The sequence below is a fragment of the Barbatula barbatula genome, assembly GCF_947034865.1.
Source record: "Barbatula barbatula genome assembly, chromosome: 15".
NCBI classification, from domain to species: domain Eukaryota; kingdom Metazoa; phylum Chordata; class Actinopteri; order Cypriniformes; family Nemacheilidae; genus Barbatula; species Barbatula barbatula.
Window position 1 is genome coordinate 6,661,322 of NC_136778.1, and position 20,866 is coordinate 6,682,187.

The 20,866-nt window shown below is 37.0% G+C and overlaps 3 protein-coding genes across 4 annotated transcripts; 2 read left to right on the top strand and 1 right to left on the bottom strand.

The window, feature by feature from the left end:
• Window positions 1-2,052: 2,052 nt before the first annotated feature.
• On the bottom strand, window positions 2,053-4,707 carry LOC306904285 (14 kDa phosphohistidine phosphatase). The gene is made up of 3 exons (XM_079474093.1): window positions 4,505-4,707; window positions 4,199-4,323; window positions 2,053-3,308 (listed from the first exon to the last, which is right to left on the bottom strand). Exons 1-3 carry the CDS (start codon window positions 4,644-4,646, stop codon window positions 3,228-3,230), a joined length of 348 nt encoding a protein of 115 aa, XP_079330219.1. The 5' UTR covers window positions 4,647-4,707; the 3' UTR covers window positions 2,053-3,227.
• Window positions 4,708-11,017: 6,310 nt separating this feature from the next.
• sele (selectin E) lies at window positions 11,018-15,924 on the top strand. 2 transcript variants are annotated; one of them, XM_079474206.1, is made up of 17 exons: window positions 11,018-11,090; window positions 11,223-11,295; window positions 11,386-11,775; window positions 11,871-11,981; window positions 12,073-12,264; window positions 12,345-12,539; window positions 12,637-12,828; window positions 12,933-13,127; window positions 13,259-13,450; window positions 13,554-13,748; window positions 13,846-14,037; window positions 14,142-14,336; window positions 14,468-14,659; window positions 14,778-14,960; window positions 15,046-15,225; window positions 15,327-15,449; window positions 15,589-15,924. In XM_079474206.1, the coding sequence occupies exons 1-17, from the start codon at window positions 11,088-11,090 to the stop codon at window positions 15,669-15,671; spliced, it is 2,886 nt and encodes a 961-aa protein (XP_079330332.1). In that variant the 5' UTR covers window positions 11,018-11,087; the 3' UTR covers window positions 15,672-15,924. The 2 variants fall into 2 exon arrangements, with proteins under 2 accessions (XP_079330332.1, XP_079330333.1); XM_079474207.1 differs by lacking the exons at window positions 12,637-12,828; window positions 12,933-13,127 and having other exon boundaries at window positions 15,589-15,923.
• A 1,334-nt stretch (window positions 15,925-17,258) lies between these two features.
• On the top strand, window positions 17,259-19,522 carry LOC306905115 (L-selectin). The gene is made up of 9 exons (XM_079475508.1): window positions 17,259-17,324; window positions 17,425-17,497; window positions 17,597-17,965; window positions 18,086-18,193; window positions 18,454-18,639; window positions 18,745-18,924; window positions 19,017-19,100; window positions 19,177-19,198; window positions 19,294-19,522. The coding sequence occupies exons 1-9, from the start codon at window positions 17,262-17,264 to the stop codon at window positions 19,364-19,366; spliced, it is 1,158 nt and encodes a 385-aa protein (XP_079331634.1). The 5' UTR covers window positions 17,259-17,261; the 3' UTR covers window positions 19,367-19,522.
• The last annotated feature ends 1,344 nt before the right edge of the window (window positions 19,523-20,866 follow it).

A 20,866-nucleotide genomic window follows, 5' to 3' on the forward strand; every position in this document is an offset into this window, starting at 1 on the left:
GGCTAGTAGTACAATTTCCTTTACATATACATTTTTCCATTGTTGAATTTCTATAGAACCTTAGGGAGGTCACAAAAATATATCTGGGCCTACTTCTAAACCATATAATGAGCATGTTAAATGGCTAGTATAAAAGACATAAAGCTATTTTAAACTATCCCAAACAACAAGTCGGTATAATGGAATATAGAAAACTCTTTAAAAACGCTTCAATGTTTCACGCTCCATTCCAGCGGATCGTAAACGTAAACTAATTTGCCAGCCACCATCAAACTAGAAGTGTTCACGATGCGGAGATGATTTTCACTGTTGATCCTTGACCACAGTCTTGTTTTAGCACACTTTGTCTGCGTTATGTTTTGTAGTGTTCGTGCTGCAACAAGAAGATGAAGGATGACAAACCATGTTGTGTAGTGTAAGCGACATGTGGGGATGAAACCTTTGAGGTTTTGCACTACATAAATCAAGCAATTCAACAAGCATTAAAAGGCCAACCACCCATCGTCCAATACCCATTATTCAACCCAGTCTCACGCCAGTTCGTGATAACAGTCACGAAATGTAATCTATTGGTTCGTGTTGGTGGACACGAATTTTCCTCTTTTTTGTGTCACAACGACTGCGTGTTTATTAACATTTATATATTTATAACCTGATATCAAAAGAAGTCGTACATATTTTAGGATGTGGCTAACCAACATCTTATTTCACCCCAAATCCTAAAATCACAGCCAAAAAGGCTAATTTAGCTAAAAACACGAGTTTCAAGAGGCGTCAAAACAACGATAAATGGCTCTTCTAACCCCGCCCCTAAACCTACCATCACAAAAGAAAAGTCAAATCATAACAAAATGTACCAATAAGATTGTAAGAAAATAGGAATTCACACGAATGAGCAACCTTGTAAAATAGGTATGATTCCCATCAGATTGCGTTTATATATATTTATGTGTATGAAAGATACCACGTATTAAAATAAACTTAAAATTAGGCTAACTGACACAAAAAGAGGGAAATTCGTGTCCACCAACACGAACCAATAGATTACATTTTGTGACTATACCACAAATTCCTGTGAGACTGTGTTGCATTATAACAGCTTCCACAAGTCCGCAATGCATATGCAGTAACAGGTTCTTTGCACCAGTTAATATCTAATACTACAAACTCCGCTCACCTTGAATTAACCTTAACTGTTTTCTGGGCCATTTTAATGACTAAATGAACACTGCGGTTTTACAAATTGGGTGTGCTGGCTCACTCCAGTAAATAGATGGCTTGTTTGGTTAGATTATATGCGAAGTGCATTTAGCAAGAATACATGTTTTACCCTTAGTTGTGTTGTATATAATATGATATAAATAGTACAGTAGGAATATAGGCTCTTAGTTATGAATGAAAAGTGACTTTCCTACTAAGATTCTGCACAATTGTATTGTGTCTTTATAAGGATTTAAAAGGGATCCTGCGGTTCCTGTAAATTGTCCTGCGGCAGAAATCAATAAAATTACCGTAAGGCACTTAACCTGGGGCATTCCGAAAGTATTCTTGTCTGGAGATTAGGTTTGAATGTTGGCTGCAAATACTGCTTTTAATTACTACTAATGGCACCTATTTTTTCCTCAACATCCTTGACCGTAAGTGTGAAGACATGTGCCAGCCACATGCTAAGGAAACATTAGGGAAAGGTTATGATGGAGATAACATCTACAGGAACTTCCAAATACAGCACCATTATGTTCAAATAGACTCCCTACGTGTCACAGGAAGATGGAAATTTAACAGGGAAAATGGAACTCAATAAATCACAGCGCTTAATCTTGTTGATATGTTGAATGTAAATTTTTTTGAAAGAGGCACTAACAGTTATTAACTAAAGGCTTACATACACTACAGATATTTTTTTGGAGTTTTGAGAAGACCCTTGTAAACAGACAGAACCGTAATGCTAACCAGAACCTAATACAAATATACAATTGAGTTAAAAAAAAGTATTTTCAGTCTAATCATTTAAAGCTCAGCCATTAGAAGTGTATAAATCAAAGTAAGACTAAAGTTGTTTATACTTTAATAAGCCGAACAGACAATGGGATCATATTCTTTCGCTCGAGGTCTCAGGATGCAGGAAGCTGGTGAAGACTTCAAAACAGGATGGAAAAATCCCTTTTACAGAAAACACACAGTTTTCAATGTGGTCATCAAATTGTAGATTTTATAATTAGGTTTCTGATGTGTTTTAATTGAAAATATATTATCACATATCAAACTATATAAATGTTGAGCTGGATGGATTTTTATAATCCGATTTTAAGGGAGACAAGTATTTAATATAAAAGTAGTTTGGTTTACTTAAATATGAATGAAAGTATGAATGAATAGATTGTATCGACAGACAGTCCAGTATGAGATTAGTATGACTCATTCTTGGATACTCTTTCATCTATTGTCAATATCTAACAGACACATTCCTTGATGGAGACAGGATATGTTTATCACTCCACAAAGTTCCTGTCCGGATTACACGTTGTGTAGTGTATCAAACTCGTTTGCATGTGCACAATAATGTGACCATTTCCAATAATCAAAGTAAGGACTTAATTGCACTCTCATGTTTACATGACATGAGCAAACTTCTTCACTCCCGTTTAGATGCAGTTTAACATTTATTCATTTGATAGCTTTTATCTAAAGCGACTTACAAGTAGAGCAAAAAACATTTAGTTTCGTTTTAATATATACGCCTGAATCGTGTTTCATTGATCTGCAAACGCCTTCCTTTAATGCGTTTCATACTGTGCGTTCACACTGCCGCCGTCGAGAGCGTCAAAGTGTTTCAATGTGAGCCGGCAGCGACCTTGGTCAGAGCAGCATAAATGGGATTAAGGCATTTACATGCTTTCTTATTGCGATTAAAACTGGCGTCCACCACATATAACTTTGATTATGCTTACTGCCATTATCACCTTAATCGCATTATTTAGATAGAATGATTGCGTTTACATGAGGTCAAATGTAATTGCAATATTGCCAAAATCTTAATATAATCGCATTATGAGGGTGTATGTAAACGTAGGCTACTTTATCAAAGGTCTGCTTCAATACTGCTGACAAAGGATTTGTGTGTGAACATTTATTTCTATAATCTTTTTACAATTATAGAATTACACGAAAAGTGTTATTAAATTGTAGAATTTTAAACATTCTACCGGGAATGTAATTGTACTACTTTATTCCCAAGTGACTTCATAATCTTTATAGACAGATTTGAGCTTTTCCACAGTTACAGCATGGTCAGCCTTTCCATAGCCCTAAAAAACAAGAGATGCATAGAAATAAAGTAGGAAATATACCTAGTGATCTGTGGTTTTACATGCTCAACATTTACATTTAGTCATTTAGCAGACGCTTTTATCCAAAGCGACTTACAAAGAGTTCGGGGAGCAATAAGCGATATGTCATAAAAGAGCAATAGTACAATAGGTGTGAATACAAAGTTACTAGTTTCAACAAAAGCTAGACCACTACCTGTTGAGAGAAGAGAGAGGGTTAGTGTACTTAAAAAAAATAAAAGTCCATGCTTATGTATTACTAATAATGTATTTGTGATTTGATCTGTTCTACAACTAAAAGGCCTTTATTAAAAGAAGGTACAAACCTAATCACCGTTTATTATAGGGATAGTCCATCCAAAAATGAAACATTTCTCATGAATTACTTACATTTTTCCAAATCGATGTTCGATTGTACACAAATAAATATATTTGGAAAATGTTAGCAACTGAGATTTCTGAGGCACCATTGACTACCATAGTAGGTTTAATTATATTTTTATGTTCTGTTAAACACAAAAGAAGATATTTTGAAGAATTTAGGAAAACCAATAGTTCTTCTGGGGCACTTTTGACCACCATTTTTTGACTATCACAGAAATCTCAGTTGTTTACATTCTTCGAAATATATTTCTTTGTGTTCAACAAAACAAAGAATGGTATATATGTTTGGAACTACTTGAGGTTGAGTAATTCATGACATCATATTCACTTTTGGTTGGAGTAACCCTTTATGTTGCATCATTATAATGAAAGCAGATGACTTCTACAGGTAAGTTAAAGCATCTAAGGTCCTCACAAAAGGTAGTTTAGCTCCAAAGGAGTTTGGTGCTCCAACAAAATTCCCCTGTAAATAAATGGAAAATTACCGTAGACTCCCCAAACACACGCAGTTTTTTATCATTGCTGATGTGCTCAATCTTGCCTCCTCCAAGACAACTGCACTCCAATCCCAAGGTCTCCATGGCAGGATTCACTTTTTCAAATATGTGATCTACATGAGAAAAGTTGACTCAGTGTTCTCATATACTATCTTTTATACAAACACCATGTATGTCAAAGTGTATGATATTGACCAGGATTACATATATTGATTTAAAAAAAATGAACTGAAGTAGGACCTCCTTGGCTTGCAGAGGCAGATCTCGGCACGCCACATGCAAGCCTTCACTTACTGTGGTACTCCGCACTCATAGTTCCCCTCACTATCACTTTATTATCCGTTCCACCTTTAACCTTTATATTCACTAAAATGTATTTAAACTTTCCCTCCGGATCAATCTCAACGTCGGGAACTTTGCTCAGAGCGTCTGCCATATTCACTGTGTGGTATAAAAAGCGGCAGCAGAAACACGAGCCACATGAATCACGCGGTTTCGACTATAAGGGATACTGCTACGTCCACCGGGCATGCGCACTTCAATACCGCATTATTTTTGTCACGCTGAAAAGACTTGATTTATATTTTGTATTTTTATTGTAAGGTTAAGATTAGGGTTGGTGTAGGTGTAGGTGTAGGCGTTAGCTAATGTAATTTATTGTAATGATATGGCGAGATTTTGCACCACATCCGGCCGTGGCTGTATCCCTTGGAGCAACAACCTCATCACGCAGTATCAACAGATATAAACCGGAAGTAGAATGTAAGCAATAAAACGGTGAGACAATTCTAACCATAAAAAAAATAAAATAAATGAATGCAGAAATAATTAGCTGTAAAACAATAAATTCATAAATAGTGGTATTTTGGCTAACTATGTTAACACATTTTTTATAAAGTATATAAATTCGGCCATTTCATACATTCATCCATTAGCTACTGTAACAACATTTATGAGTCAGGCTGCATAGCTCCATTCTCGAACATGAAATAAGTCCCCTCCACTTGAATGAATAAAGAAGGTGCAAAATGGTGTCAAGGACTTTTTAACTCAGCATCGCTACACCTTTGTATTTAATTTTTTTTTTATGAAATGCTTGTAGGAGATAAAAAAAAACAAATATTTACAACAACCAATATCATTGTCAATACAACCTCCAGATTCCCTGAATCCAGACTAAATTCCTTCAGTCTTTCAATCCAGATTAAGTGCCAAGTCTTTAAACACAGCCACTGTTCTTGTAGTTTATAAGTTTTTAGATAACTCAACAGACTCAAAGTACATTTTCAACTCACGTTTAAACCTCAAAAAAAGAGGAATGCATTTAGAGAATTTAGATTTGTGAATGTGAAATTTAGCTAACAGAAAAATTAGGTTTATAAAATAAATATCACTTTTCTTTTCACATTCATGAAAACCAAAAATTACATTTCTGTATGTAAAATCAACATTAGGATTTACATAACAATTGATAAAATCACAAATGTCACACCAAAATGTAACTGTGAAAGAGCAGTTCCAAAACAGATGTAAAGTGGTCTCATGTTTTTCTGAACAGAAAGAACAGAGGGTATCAATGTCATTCTTAAGTTTTTTGAGAAAGCATTTAGCTGGGTAAAACCTGTGAATTAATTTAAAGGTGATTTCTCTCGTTTTATTAGTTAACTTTTTTCCACGGAAAATATCACTTACAAAACCATTCCAATAAGAAATTACACATGGCACAGAAACAACCTCCACTTGAAACAAGACTCGAATTTTCTTGTTGTTTTTTGAATTAGATGAAGAAAGGCATTGTTTACCTACAAATGTCTTACACAGATCCACTGAAGCATCGCTACACCTGCAGACTGACGCTGTCTTAACGTGCAATGCTAGCACGCACATGGCTTGCGTGAAATTACGTAAAAATGATGAATAAACGCAGAGGATTTATTTTTATTTTTGACGAGCAACATTGAAGTCTCTCCTACAGGACATCTAAAAAAGATTTGAATGTCATGAAAAAGGTCAATATTTTTTATCACTCATTTCAGAAAGTGAAACCCATATATTATATAGATTCATTACACATAGAGTGAGATATTTCAAGCCTTTATTTCTTGAAATTTGGATGATTATGGCTTACCCAAAATTAAGTGTAGAAAATTGTAATATTACATAAAGATCAATGAAAAAATGATATTTTAAACAGAAATGTCAGGCTTCTGAAAAGTATGTTAATTTCAATGCACTCAATACTTGGTTGGGCCTGGCACCAATGCGTCTGGCATGGAGGCAATCAGTCTGTGGCACTGCTCAGGTGTAATGGAAGCCCAGGTTGCTTTGATAGTGGCCTTCAGGTCATCTGTAGTGTTGGGTCTGGTGTCTCTCATCTTCCTCTTCATAATACCCCATAGATTCTCTATGGGGTTCAGGTCAGGCGGGTTTGCTGGCCTATCAAGCACAGTAACACCATGGTCACCGAACCAGCTTTTGGTCCCTTTGGCTGTGTGGGCAGGTGCCAAGTCCTGTTGGAAAATGAAATCAGCATAACAATAAAGCTTTAAATAAAGTTTACATTTGCATTTCTTTGTTGTCTTGTAGGTCAGCTGTGTTACTACCACAAACCTGAAAGTAAAATTCTGGATGAGTGAAATTAAAGTTGTTAGTAATATTTAAACAATGCTACTATTGATTTTGTAGCATTAAAACATTACACAATTTTATTTACATTAAATAAATTATTTCCGGGTTGAGTCAGAATCAGCTGATGCATATCCGCTCGGGTTACTTGTGGAGGTGACTTATTTCCTGTTTGAGAGTGGAGCTCCACTCGCCCACAGTCTGCAGCCAGCCCTTATTGAATCTTTCTCCCACCATCCCTTCCTCTGATCTTATCTGCAAACTTTCCCTTTCGACCCAGATTACAAAGAGAATTATGTGTAATTCACGTAATAATAGCAATGCTTAATTGTTTGAAAATTAATGAAGTAAAATAAAGTTCCTATCCCACAACATTAAAAGGCTTACTGTAAGTTTCTAAATCAAGTAATGTCCACTTTATTTATATGGCCCTTTTCACAATTTTCATTGTTACAAAGCAGCTGTAAAAGAGAAATATTGACAAGTGAAAACACAGAAGACAGACACACATGCATCGATTCAAACACACCCACAAACAAAACACTCCACACACACAATATACACACGTTCTGACACACAGACAAACGTGCAGACACAGACATGCACAGTGGTTATCACTGAGAATCACACATTTAAGATAAGGAGAGAGAAACACAGGTCAAATATTAAACAGACTATATATTCCTAAATGCAATATTAATTAAGTAAAACTTCTAGAATTCTAATTGCAAAATCATGATAAAAGAAATCCTTGGATACTTTGTACACGCTTTAACTTTTTATAAATTGAGTATCCATAAAAACAAATTATTTTGACAGATTATTTTTAACTAGGTCTAGGATGACCTGTGGAAGCTGTTTCTGTATACTACGGATGCTGGTACAACTCTGTGCAAACATTAAACACTGTCCACAGAGGTCTAGGTCACTCTGATATCAAGCTGTGAAAACTAAACCATTGTCAACCTCTGGGGCCACAGATCTCCATGCTTGTGCTGCAGAGTATAACCACGCATAAATATGGAAATGGATTCAATGGTGGGTGAAAGATGTTGTTGGGAAGTGAAAGTACTCAATATGTTTTGATTGTAAATACAGTAATAGTTAATTTTATCATAACCACTACCTGTACAGAGAAGAGAGAGGGTTTCTATTTTTTTCATTTGTCTGTCAAGTATTTTTAGATTTGATTAGATTAAACTTTATTGTCATTACACATATACAAGTACAGTTTTACGAAATATGGTTTAGGTCTAACCAGAAGTGCAATTAGCAAGTGCAGGATATACAGTTTGAATAAAACAGAATACAATATTGAGAAAATATTATACAATGGGCATGGACTTTGAAAATATGACAGTAGGTATGTACTATGAACAATATACGGATGACAACATACTATGAACATTAAGACTATGAACATTAATGTACAAGTGGATATGAACAGATAATAATTTAGACTAAACAATAGTGCAAGTGACTTAAGTGTGCATAAATTATTCACAGAAGTGGTCAGTTTAAAGTAGTTTTTTGAAGGTTGTGAGAGATGTGGTTGACCGGACCGCGTTAGCAAGAATGTTCCAACGTTGTGAAGGAGAATGAGCGGGAAAGCGATTTAATGCCTTTATATTTTATGTTTCATTTAATTTTCACTGATATTGTAGAATTAAAACGTTTTTATTAACACTAAATAAATGATTTCTGGGTTGAGGTCAGAATCAGCTAATGCATATCCGCTCGGGTCACTAGTGTGGAGGTGACCTATTTCCAGTCTTTCCGCAGTCAGCCCATATTGAGAAATGAGAGTGAGTAAATTACACAGTTTCTATTTTGGCTGCTCTGATAATTCATATCACGCCATTCAGAGCAGCCAAAAAAGAATCTGCTTGGGAAACATTACAAATGAATTTGGTAGGTCAGTGTTGTTAGACACTTATCGTAAGCTTATTCAGACCACCCCTTCCTCTGGTCTTATCTGCGGACTTTCCCTTTCAACCCTGATTACAAACGAAGTATGTGTAATTAATGTAATAATAGCAATGCTTAATTGTTTGAAAATTAATAAAGATAAATTAATTAAAATAAAGTTCCTATCCTTCAACTTGCTTAAATGCTGTAAGTTTTGAAATCATGTTAAAATAAATCCTTGGATACTTTGTACAAGCTTTTACTTTTTAAAAATTGAGTATCTATAAAACATACTATTTTGACACACATTTTTTGACTAGGTGATGACCGGTGGAAGCTGTTTCTGTATGATTCCGATGCTGGTACAACTCTGTGCAAACATTAAACACTGTCCACAGAGCTCTAGGTCACTCTGAAATCAAGCTGTGTAAACTAAACCTTAACATTGGAAACCTCTGGGGAAAGTAAGGAAAACAAGTGATTTTAAACAAAATGTGGACTGCTGTTCAAATAAGAATGTGATAATCAATCACATCAAAAATCATGTGCATGTAAGTATCTACAACCCAATTCCAGTGAAGTTGGGATGTTGTGTAAAATGTAAATAAAACAGACATCATTCGTTAAAGGATATTACTACGTGGTCTCAGGAACACTTCGGAAAACCATTGTCAGTAAAAACAGTTCGTCGCAGCATCTACAGTACAAGTGCAAACTAAAACTCTACCATGCAAATCGAAAGCCATACATCAACAGCAACCAGAAACACAGCCGGCCGAGCTCATCTGAGATGGATCGATGTAAAGTGGCAAAGTGTACTGTGGTCTAATGAGTCCACATTTCAAATTGTTTTTTGGAAATCATGGACGTTGTGTCCTCTGGGCTAAAGAGGAAAAGGACCATGCAGATTGTTGTCAGCGCAAAGTTCAAAACCAGCATCTGTGATGGTATGGGGGTGTGTTAGTGCCCTCGATTGCCTTCCAGGCAACATCTTTTTCAGGGATGTCCTTGCTTATTTCAAAAAGACAATGGCAAGCCACATTCTGCACGTGTTACAACAGCGTGGCTTCGTAGGAAAAGAGTGTGGGTACTAGACTGGCCTGCTTGTAGACCAGACCTGTCTCCCATTGAAAATGTGTGACTCATTATGTAGGGCTAAATAAGACAACGCAGACCCCGGACTGTTGAGCAACTGAAGTGGTATTCCAGCAAGAATGGAAAAGAATTTCAGCTATAAAGCTTAAACAATTTGTGTCATCAGTTCCCAAACGCTTATTAAGTGTTGTTAAAAGAATAGGTGATGTAAGACAGAGGTAAAAATACCCCTGTCCCAGCATCTTTTGGAACGTGTTGCGGGCATCAAATTCTAGATGAGCATTTGCAAAAAAAACAACAAAGTTTATCAATTTGAATATTAAATATCTTGTCATTGTGGTATATTCAATTAAATAAGTCACTTTGTTCTGCTTTTATTGACATTTTACACAATTAACTTCTTGGAATTGGGGTTTGTATAATAATAATATATTATATTTCTCAGCTCATCATGCCTCACAGCAATTCCTCTGTTGTAATGTTTGTTTAATAATGTTTAATAGTGTTTGTATTTAACATAAATAATGTTTAATAATGTTTGTATTTAACAAAGAGTTGTTCTTATGAAAATCTATACAACTTATCTTTAATACCAGTGTGGACATAATAACTTGACCTAAAATCTTTTGGACAAAACTGACATTCGCTTAAACATTACATGTAAAAATACGAGCCTTTGTTATAAAAGGCCATTATGTTCCATCAAACGATGAGTGTATAGTAAAGCCGCCAGTGGAAGCGTTACTAGCATAATGTCAATTGCGAGTCATGCTCTTAATGACCCATATTGTCTTGCTTTTCCTTTTTAAAAATAGCTGTAGATATTGCATCACAGGATATGTAACCTAATAGCTCTCAGTTTTTTTACTTTTACACACCAAAAAAGTTAAAAGGGATTTTTTATTATCTCCTTTATTGATATATATTGGATGGATATATCGGATCGTAAAAATATTTTTGATTTGTGATTTGCTTTGTGAATCCTGTTTCCATCCACATTGACACCTTGGGAATGTTAGTGTAAATAAACGAAAGTGGTCAGAGGTTTCCTACTCTATCGGCGTTAGACTGGGTATTTCCAGAGATTAGAATTCCTGTGCTTGTATTGGTCGACGTCACAAAGAGTTCTTGGAAGGGAAGTTCTGAGCCTAGCTGAGCAACCATATAAAGGCCCCCTCACAGTTATTCCCAAACCACAACCATCACATTAGAAAAATAACTCCAGAGAGGAACATTATTAGCAGAAACAATGGTAAGAAAAAGGCATACAGATGTTATAATCTAATGTTTTACATACATTTGCATGTATTTCTGCAGTACTTAATCACTTTAGTGTCTTTATATATTATGTACTTGCTAGTAATATAGTCTATTAACGTTGCAGGGCTTTTGCGTCAAAACATTACATGGAGTCAATCCTTTAAATTTTTTTGCTTCTCTTCTTTTTATTTCTTCAGGTAAGAAAGAAAAGCACTTACCCACAATTCATATGTATGTATTCTTATATCACCCGACAAAAGCTAATACAAAGTTGTTTTATTCTGCAGTGCTAAACACGTGGACGGGCACTGAAGGCTGGTCATATCATCACTCACACTTCACCATGAAATGGGAAAATGCCAGAGAATGGTGCAGGGAGCACTTCACAGACATGGTGGCCATTCAGAACAAAGATGAGATTTCTCATTTAAGCAGCGTCCTCCCAAAAGTCATAGGGTATTATTGGATTGGGATACGTAAAATTGATAACATCTGGACTTGGGTGGGAACCAACAAGACACTTACTGATGAAGCTGAGAACTGGGATATTAATGAGCCCAACGGGAAAAAAAATAATGAAGATTGTGTGGAAATATACATTAAAAGAAACAAACAGAGCGATGGCAAATGGAACGATGAGAACTGTTCGAAACTAAAGACTGCTTTGTGCTACACTGGTAGGCAGTCTTTGTTTGTTTATGAGGTGAAATTAAATATCTGCGTATTGTAATGTTAACATTAAAAACTCTTGAAAATTTTTTCTTCCTTTCAGCATCCTGCAAAGCAGACTCTTGTGTCAGTGGTCACGGAGAGTGTGTAGAGAAAATAAACAACCATACATGCTCGTGCTTTGAGGGATTCTATGGAGACAGGTGTGAAAATGGTGAGTAACATTTCTCTGAACACTACTGACGTACTGTATTTATAAAAACATTTAATTTCACTGTGGTGCCTTTTCATTGTCTGCTTTTCAGTTATAATATGCAAGTCGGAGGACGTCACCACACCAGATTATGGAACTGTCAAATGTTTTAATCCTAATGGGAACTTCTCATATGACTCTCAGTGTGAATACTCCTGTGAAGCAGGGTTTAAACTACAGGGTTCCAGAATGATGAGATGCACCGCCACCACAGAATGGTCGAGTAAACCACCAAGCTGTGAACGTGAGTAGAATTTATACCACATGAGGCTGAACAAACTTTTTTAACATCTCTGTTTTAACACGTCTGTAAAATTTTTGCAGTTGTTCAATGTCCAGAGCTGTACAAACCACACAATGGCACAATGGATTGTCACCACGTTTCCAAAGGCAACTTCAGCCACCAGACCACCTGTGAGTTTGCATGTCAAGAAGGATACACGTTAGGAACGTCCAGCTCCTCTCCGCTGTTTTGTGGGGCCACGGGACACTGGAACGATTCACAACCCAGCTGTGAAAGTAAGAAGGTTTTTGGTATTATTGATACGCCTGCTTTTATTTCTGTAAGATTAAGCAAACCGACTTAAATAGTGGTTCTTGTTTCCTGATTTTTCAGTTATAAAATGCAAGCCGGAGGACATCACCGCACCAGATCATGGAAGTGTCCGATGTTCTAATCCTAATGGAAACTTTTCATTTGACTCTGTGTGTGAGTACACTTGTGAGGAGGGTTATGAACGAAAGGGTTCAGTCACAACAAGATGCGATGCCACCACAGAATGGACAAATAAACCACCATCCTGTGAACGTGAGTAGAATTTACACTATACTTCAGATGAGGTTTTAACAAATTTACATACTTAAAACTTTTCTCACATGTCAATGTGTTGATATATGCGTATCTTTTTTCAGCTGTTCAATGTTCAGAGCTGATAAAACCAAACAATGGCACAATGCACTGTCACCATGATTCCAAGAGTAACTTCGGCCACCAGACCACCTGTGAGTTTGCATGTCAAGAAGGATACACGTTAGGAACGTCCAACTCCTCTACGCTGTTTTGTGGGGCCACAGGACACTGGAACGATTCACAACCCAGCTGTGAAAGTAAGAGGCTCAGTTTTTATTTAGATTATGAATGTAATTTAGCAACGAGTTAAACTACATTAAAGTTCTATACTTATTATCTGAGGCTAAGCAAAAACATTTGAACCATTAAACCCTTTTTTGCTTCTCAGTTGTAAAATGCAATCCAGAGGACATCACTACTTCATCTCATGGCAGTGTCATGTGTTCTAATCCTAATGGAAATTTCTCCTATGACTCTGTATGTGAATACTCCTGTGTGGAGGGTTATGAACTAAAGGGGTCCATTACAACAAGATGCCTTGCCACCACAGAATGGACAAATAAACCACCATCCTGTGAACGTGAGTAGAATTTACACTATACTTCAGATGAGGTTTTAACAAATTTATATACTAAAACTTTTCTCACATGTCAATGTGTTGATATATGCGTATCTTTTTTCAGCTGTTCAATGTTCAGAGCTGATAAAACCAAACAATGGCACAATGCACTGTCACCATGATTCCAAGAGTAACTTCGGCCACCAGACCACCTGTGAGTTTGCATGTCAAGAAGGATACACGTTAGGAACGTCCAGCTCCTCTCCGCTGTTTTGTGGGGCCACGGGACACTGGAACGATTCACAACCCAGCTGTGAAAGTAAGAAGGTTTTTGGTATTATTGATACGCCTGCTTTTATTTCTGTAAGATTAAGCAAACCGACTTACATAGTGGTTCTTGTTTCCTGATTTTTCAGTTATAAAATGCAAGCCGGAGGACATCACCGCACCAGATCATGGAAGTGTCCAATGTTCTAATCCTAATGGAAACTTTTCATTTGACTCTGTGTGTGAGTACACTTGTGAGGAGGGTTATGAACGAAAGGGTTCAGTCACAACAAGATGCGATGCCACCACAGAATGGACAAATAAACCACCATCCTGTGAACGTGAGTAGAATTTACACTATACTTCAGATGAGGTTTTAACAAATTTACATACTTAAAACTTTTCTCACATGTCAATGTGTTGATATATGCGTATCTTTTTTCAGCTGTTCAATGTTCAGAGCTGATAAAACCAAACAATGGCACAATGCACTGTCACCATGATTCCAAGAGTAACTTCGGCCACCAGACCACCTGTGAGTTTGCATGTCAAGAAGGATACACGTTAGGAACGTCCAACTCCTCTTCGCTGTTTTGTGGGGCCACGGGACACTGGAACGATTCACAACCCAGCTGTGAAAGTAAGAGGCTCAGTTTTTATTTAGATTATGAATGTAATTTAGCGACGAGTTAAACTACATTAAAGTTCTATACTTATTATCTGAGGCTAAGCAAAAACATTTGAACCGTTATGCCCTTTTTTGCTTCTCAGTTGTAAAATGCAATCCAGAGGACATCACTCCTACATCTCATGGCAGTGTCATGTGTTCTAATCCTAATGGAAATTTCTCCTATGACTCTGTATGTGAATACTCCTGTGTGGAGGGTTATGAACTAAAGGGGTCCATTACAACAAGATGCCTTGCCACCACAGAATGGACAAGCAAACCACCAACATGTGAACGTGAGTATTTAAAGCTTGCAGGGTAAAATTCAGATAATGTACATTTAGTTTTCCTTAAACTTACACCTGATCTTAATGAAGATTTAAGACGTTCACACTTATCTTTTTCACTGCTCAGCTGTTCGTTGCCCGGTTCTTGAGAATCCAGCCAAAGGTCTCCTGGCTTGCAATGACTTGTCAAGCTTTAGTTATGGAAACAAGTGCAGCTTCAGTTGTGAAGAAGGATATCGCCTCCAGGGGGCGTCAGAGATCAGCTGTACAAACACAGCAGAGTGGAGTCATGAACCACCTCGATGTAAAGGTAGTTAACAAAGTCTTGTCACATCTATGGATTTAAGTTTGAATATTGTATTTTAATCCACTTCTTGTTTTTTTTCACTCTGTAGCAGTGGAGTGCTCACAACTTCACGAGCCTGTCAACGGACACATGAACTGCACATCACAGGAACCTGTCTTTGGCACTATCTGCATTTTCAGCTGTCATGATGGTTTCCAGCTTCACAGTAGTGAGAACTTGATGTGCAACCACAATGGAAACTGGTCAGGGGTGGTGGCACTGTGCCAAGGTAAACAGCCAACACTGACTGTGGGAAGCAGATATGTTGTTTTTAGGATAAAACGAGACGTTTTAGAGCTGAAATAATACCACTGATTACTTTCTATTCAGTTCATCCTGGGCCCTCTGTATCAGCCTTTAAAGCAGCAGAAGTGACTCTTGGGGTTGCAGCCACTGTTGGGAGCTCTAGTCTGTTATTCATCCTTTGGATACTAAACAAATGGAGGAAAAATGGTAAGACAAGTATATAATACACTATAGAGAACAAACTTATCATGGGGCCGCAATATGAATGTGCTAATTTGAACATTAAACTTAATACATATATATTTGATAACACAATTTAATGAATATTATTTTGTTTCTTTGACAGTTGACAAGTTTGACCTGAGCAGCAAATCTGACATTGGGGATCCACCACAGGTTTATAAAAACAGACTTGACAGTTTTATATAGAACAGAAGAGCATTACACTTTATAGGGACTTCATAAGATACCCAAACATGACCGGCGAATAGTCTTTATTCATCGTAATTTTTCTTTCCAATGAAAGCTTTACTTGTTTACTTGAGTCAACAAATTTTACTGTACTGTAAATTTACTGTAGTGTTGTTGTTTTTGTTATTATTATTATATTTTTGTAAATATGTATATATTGATGGGGTAATAAAACTACTTGTGTGTAAACCAATAAATGTTGATATTTATAAAAAAATGACTCCTCCATGCGTAAATATAAAGTATACTGACATGAGATGCTCATAAAAGCGTCGCATAGACCCTTCTCTGCCTTTAGCATCCACTCAATATCGATCTTAAAAGTAAATGAAAAACAATAACATTTGTTCAATAACATTGGTTATTTATATCTCCACTCCAGATAGCTTTACTGTTAGCACATTTGAATCTCAACACCTAAATAAAGAACTGTATCTTTTATCACAGTAAAGCAATTAACATTGTGATTGCAGTGAAAGGTTTTGTTTAAATAACCCTGGTCCTATTCATGTGAATGCATCCTGTCAATGTGTCCTTCCCTGAAACTGTGTGTTATCTACAGTATAAGGGCAGGGAGTGTTTTAATTTCATGTTTAGTAACGCATTATCCTGACAGAATAGGTTTTTTTTGGGGTCCACATAAGTGAAATATACATACAAATACAAGACATAAAGTTATGCAAATACATAAAAAAGGTATGTGTGGTTATCTTGTAGGTTTGTTTAAATTGATATCAACCAAAATCATCTTGTTCTACTGCATTTGTGATTTTTTTTAAAAGGATGAAAACAACATGTCCAAGAGCCATTCTTTCGTTCCAAAATGTTTATGGATTCAAACCCGAGAAGAAACATCCGACAATTTTATGCAAATGAACTGTTAAATAAAACCCACATAGGCCTACCCACAAAGCTGAAGATAGTCTCTCCAGTTATATTTCAAGACTATGAAAAGTATTTGACCAACTGCACGAGTGTTTCATTAGAAAGACTGTCACGATTATGGACCGAACCCAAGCGCAGGCAGACGTGAGAACAAATCAAAACTTCATTTAAACAAAAGACCCACGATGGGGAAAACAGAAACGAAAGACAAAGATGCAAATGAACACTTCCCACAAGGGGGACAAAACAAACAAGGTCCTTTGAATAATAAATAAACTATAGTCCACAAACTTGAGCACACGAAACACGGGTACTCCAACTGGCGAGGACTGATGACAAAAAATTACAATGACCCAACAAGGGACAGAGGAAAACTGGGACTAGATAAAGGGAGACACTAACAAGGACTGATGACACAGGGAGAGTGGCGGCAGGTGATATGAATGAAACACTAAAGGAAAGCTAACAAGAGGATCGCACGAGGCAGGTGAAGTGGATGAAACACTACGGGGAAGATTGTACAGGGACGGTGACAGCACTAAACAGTAATGCCGCTAACAGGGAAACAAGGGGGCGGGGCTTAAGGACGTGACACCGGAGAGAGAGCATGGCGTCACAAACCAAAACAATGCTCTTTCTCCACACAAAACACATGGGACTGACATGATCCTGCCACAAGACTCGAAAACCAAGACAAGGAGAGACAGGATCATGACAAAAATAATGGTATGTATCCTTTAGGACTCTTTATATTTCATACATTCGTATTTTGGATATAAGACTGCTCGTATGCATTTTAATTAAAACAATTCTTGTCAATGTTTAGTTTGGATTTCCTTTAATGCTCAGAGCTGCATTCATCCACATTGGACTTTTGATGTATCTGAGGGTAATATTAGGTAAGTGTGTAGAACATTCATCATCCTTTAAGAAGATAATTGATTCAAATCTAAAATAAGGTTAGGTTAACTTGCGTTGTATTATTCAAAACTGCACAGTCGATGTGGAAGGATGGACTTATGGTTACTCCAATACAACAATGACCTGGAATGACTCGAGGAAGTGGTGTCAACAGGATTACACTGATATAGTGATGATCCACAATGAAAATGTAACAGGTTTTCTGAAAAATCTTTTACCAAAAAGATCTGGCTCTTACTACTGGATCGGACTCAAAAAGATCAATGGCAACTGGACTTGGGTTTCACATAGACAGATTTCAGAATATCAACCCTGGGCTAAAAATGAACCCAATAACATTAGGTCTGATGAAAACTGTGTGGAAATGTACATCACTGGATCAGACAATAATGGCAAGTGGAACGATGAGGGGTGTGAGAAAAAAAAGCTTCCTGTTTGCCACAAAGGTAAGAACACATATGTAAATAATTGAGTGCTTTAACAGTAATATGACTTTTAATAAAAAAATTACAGTATTCTGTGCAGAAAAGAAAGTTTATAGATCTGTACCGTATGTTTTAATTCAGCACAATGTTCAAACAATTCATGCACTGACAGAGAAGACTGCATTGAACAGGTCAACAACTTCACCTGTGTGTGTAAAGAAGGTCTTTCTGGGCCACGGTGTGAAACAGGTCAGAACAAAAAATGTATGCAGTATTTGTGGTGTTGTGGTGCAAAAATTAGAAACTGTAGTTAAAATAAAATAAAAAAACCTTAAAAATTTTACTCTGAAGTATACGGTTTACAACAGTATGAACTGATGCTCACACAATACAGTGGATAGCACCTTCTGTCGTTTAACAATAAATATGCCTTCTTATTGCATTTTATGTTCAATTTTTGTGTAAATTGACTATCATTCAACATCTTCCCTCGATCATTTTTTTTCCAGCCATGTTATGTGAGAAGTTATCCAAACCATTGCATGGCTGTATGGAATGTTCTGGTCTCTATGGGAACCATTCGCTTAATTCCAGCTGTCAGTTTATTTGTGCTGCTGGTTATAAGCTGAGTGGCACAGCTGATCTCCATTATATGTCTTCAGGTGTAAGGAATGCACCTCCACCTACTTGTGCAGGTACAACATATCAATTGTCTGTGGTTTTTAAGGATATTGGCACCTTGTTAGACAATATGCTTTTTTTTCATCGTATTGCATAATGTCACAAATGTCCCATTGCAGTGGAATGTTACCCCCTTCTATTATTCGACGGTGGCTTAATGAACTGCACTGAAGGCCATGACAGCTACAAATCTACATGTAGAGTACAGTGTCCACCTGGACATCTGCTGCTGGCCTTTGCTGAATTTACCTGCAGATCTGATGGCACATGGACATCTTCCTTTCCATTAATATGTGCAAGTGAGCATTTCCATTTCTAATAAAGAATCACTGTACTCCCCTTTCTAACGTGTTTCCTATTCATTTAAAAGTTTGTTTTTATCTCCCCTCAGGTTATTTTTTAATTGCTATCTTGGGATGTTTTATCCTCTCAATGTTCTGTTGCGGTTTATTTTGTTGCTTCAACTGCAGAAAAAGTGAGTAGACGTCTATATAATTCTATAAATATTAAATATATGTGTATTTTAAGACTTTTTTTTACTTTTGCCCTAGGTAGGGCGACAGTCAGATCAAGGTAAAGTCTGTTTACCTGTTAAGCTTTATAGCCCTTAGCAAGGCCTATTGTAATGACGTGAACAGTCATAGTCTCATACGCATGCTTTCTGACAGAACTCACCAGGAGACAGTGAATCCAGCATTCGAGGAACACACAGCACCAGAGGGCACTCTGTGTTCAGTTTAAAGATGTCCATTTTTGCAATAATGTTTTTTTAAATCATATATTTTTATTCTTTTTACTATTGCATCTAAAAATAAGACATGTATGTAAGTGTTAGACATACATTTGTAAAGAATGAGACTTAACAAAGTCATTAAAGGAACAGTTCACCCATTTACTAACCGCCGAAGTGTCTTTCTCTGTGTTCATGGGAACAAAGAAATGTATAAAGATTTGGAGGGTACAGAAGTCCTTATGTAAAATAATATTGGTCAAGAAAAACAATTGTCCTCGCATTCTCTCCTGTAATCTTACCTAACCGTTGTTTTTTCTCTTCCGAATAAGTTTCAGGAGAACAAACATTTTAAAGATATTTTAGGAAGAGAAAACTAAATTAGACAAGACTACAGGACCCCTTTTCCTTCGTTTTTTTTAACGTGCACACATTAATAGAAAGAAATATGTCCATGTGCCATCAGATGTGCAGGTAAATTGACAGTAGATTTGTACTTTGAACAATATATACAGCTGGCTATATACTAAGAGCAGAAATGTCCAGGTGGCTATGAGCAGATAATATGACCCTACCTGTAGATTTGTAGGTGTCATGGCCTTTAGTGCAGTTCATTAAGCCACCACCGAATACAAAAGGGGGGTGACATTCAACTGCAATGGGATTATTTGTGATACTTCACAATATAATGTTAAAAATAATTCAACAAGACCCCATTGTAAGGGTAAAGAGGGATTCAGACTAAGAGGAGAGACCACACGCACCTGTCTGGACACCGGATTAAAAATACACATTCAGAATTGCAGTTTTTTTAAGATCACAACAACCAGCAACAAAATCTATATAGCTACATGCATAAACTTAAAAAGTGGCTCATCCTCAGAACCAACAGCACTGTAGCTCAACAGTGCCCCCTTCTGTTTATTCCAGAGAATGGTTAGATTACTCTTTCTCATGATCGCTTGATCATCTCTAGATTGCGAGTTTACAGGAAAACTAAACATGGAACTGGGTTTAATATGGCCTCTTATGACAACCAAACCAATCACGTTATTTTTAACTCAGAAGGTGTCAGTGCACGAATCACTGTCTTCCTACAGTGAACTTCTAACAAACGGACTTCAGTAGACACTTAAATCAAAATGTTTTAAATTGGATCTGTGTTGTGGCGCCGTTAAAACCTTGCGTTTGTGTTTGTTAAGCAGTGCGGAGCTTCAGACCTCTTCAGCATTTCAGCACAGAAGGACAATGTTGCGAGGGTACGGAACCAGACGCATCTGCCCGAGCGTCAACGCAGCACGACGCCAATTAAATCGCTAAAGACGAAGCGCGTTTGCAGCCAGTCTTGGCACGAAATGCGCAATAAATAACCGATCAGCTGACTGCATACCCCCTGGCTGCTATCGTTATAATAACGAGGCTATTGCTACCCGCTGCGACCGTATGATATCCGTTTGATGACTTCTCCCGACTGCCAACGGACAGTCTCGCGGCAATAATGCACGAGAGAC

What these genes read in the sequence shown, in the direction of transcription:
- LOC306904285 (XM_079474093.1), bottom strand. Translation starts at nt 4,646, where the DNA reads ATGGCAGACGCTCTGAGCAAAGTTCCCGACGTTGAGATTGATCCGGAG. An exon ending in TATGAGTGCGGAGTACCACA is followed by an intron (nt 4,324 to 4,504) that starts GTAAGTGAAGGC and finishes TTTCTCATGTAG; the next exon opens with ATCACATATTTGAAAAAGTG. An exon ending in GTGTGTTTGGGGAGTCTACG is followed by an intron (nt 3,309 to 4,198) that starts GTAATTTTCCAT and finishes CTTGTTTTTTAG; the next exon opens with GGCTATGGAAAGGCTGACCA.
- sele (XM_079474206.1), top strand. An exon ending in GACTGCTTTGTGCTACACTG is followed by an intron (nt 11,776 to 11,870) that starts GTAGGCAGTCTT and finishes TCTTCCTTTCAG; the next exon opens with CATCCTGCAAAGCAGACTCT. An exon ending in TGGAGACAGGTGTGAAAATG is followed by an intron (nt 11,982 to 12,072) that starts GTGAGTAACATT and finishes TCTGCTTTTCAG; the next exon opens with TTATAATATGCAAGTCGGAG.
- LOC306905115 (XM_079475508.1), top strand. Translation starts at nt 17,262, where the DNA reads ATGATCCTGCCACAAGACTCGAAAACCAAGACAAGGAGAGACAGGATC. An exon ending in GCTTCCTGTTTGCCACAAAG is followed by an intron (nt 17,966 to 18,085) that starts GTAAGAACACAT and finishes GTTTTAATTCAG; the next exon opens with CACAATGTTCAAACAATTCA. An exon ending in ACCTCCACCTACTTGTGCAG is followed by an intron (nt 18,640 to 18,744) that starts GTACAACATATC and finishes GTCCCATTGCAG; the next exon opens with TGGAATGTTACCCCCTTCTA.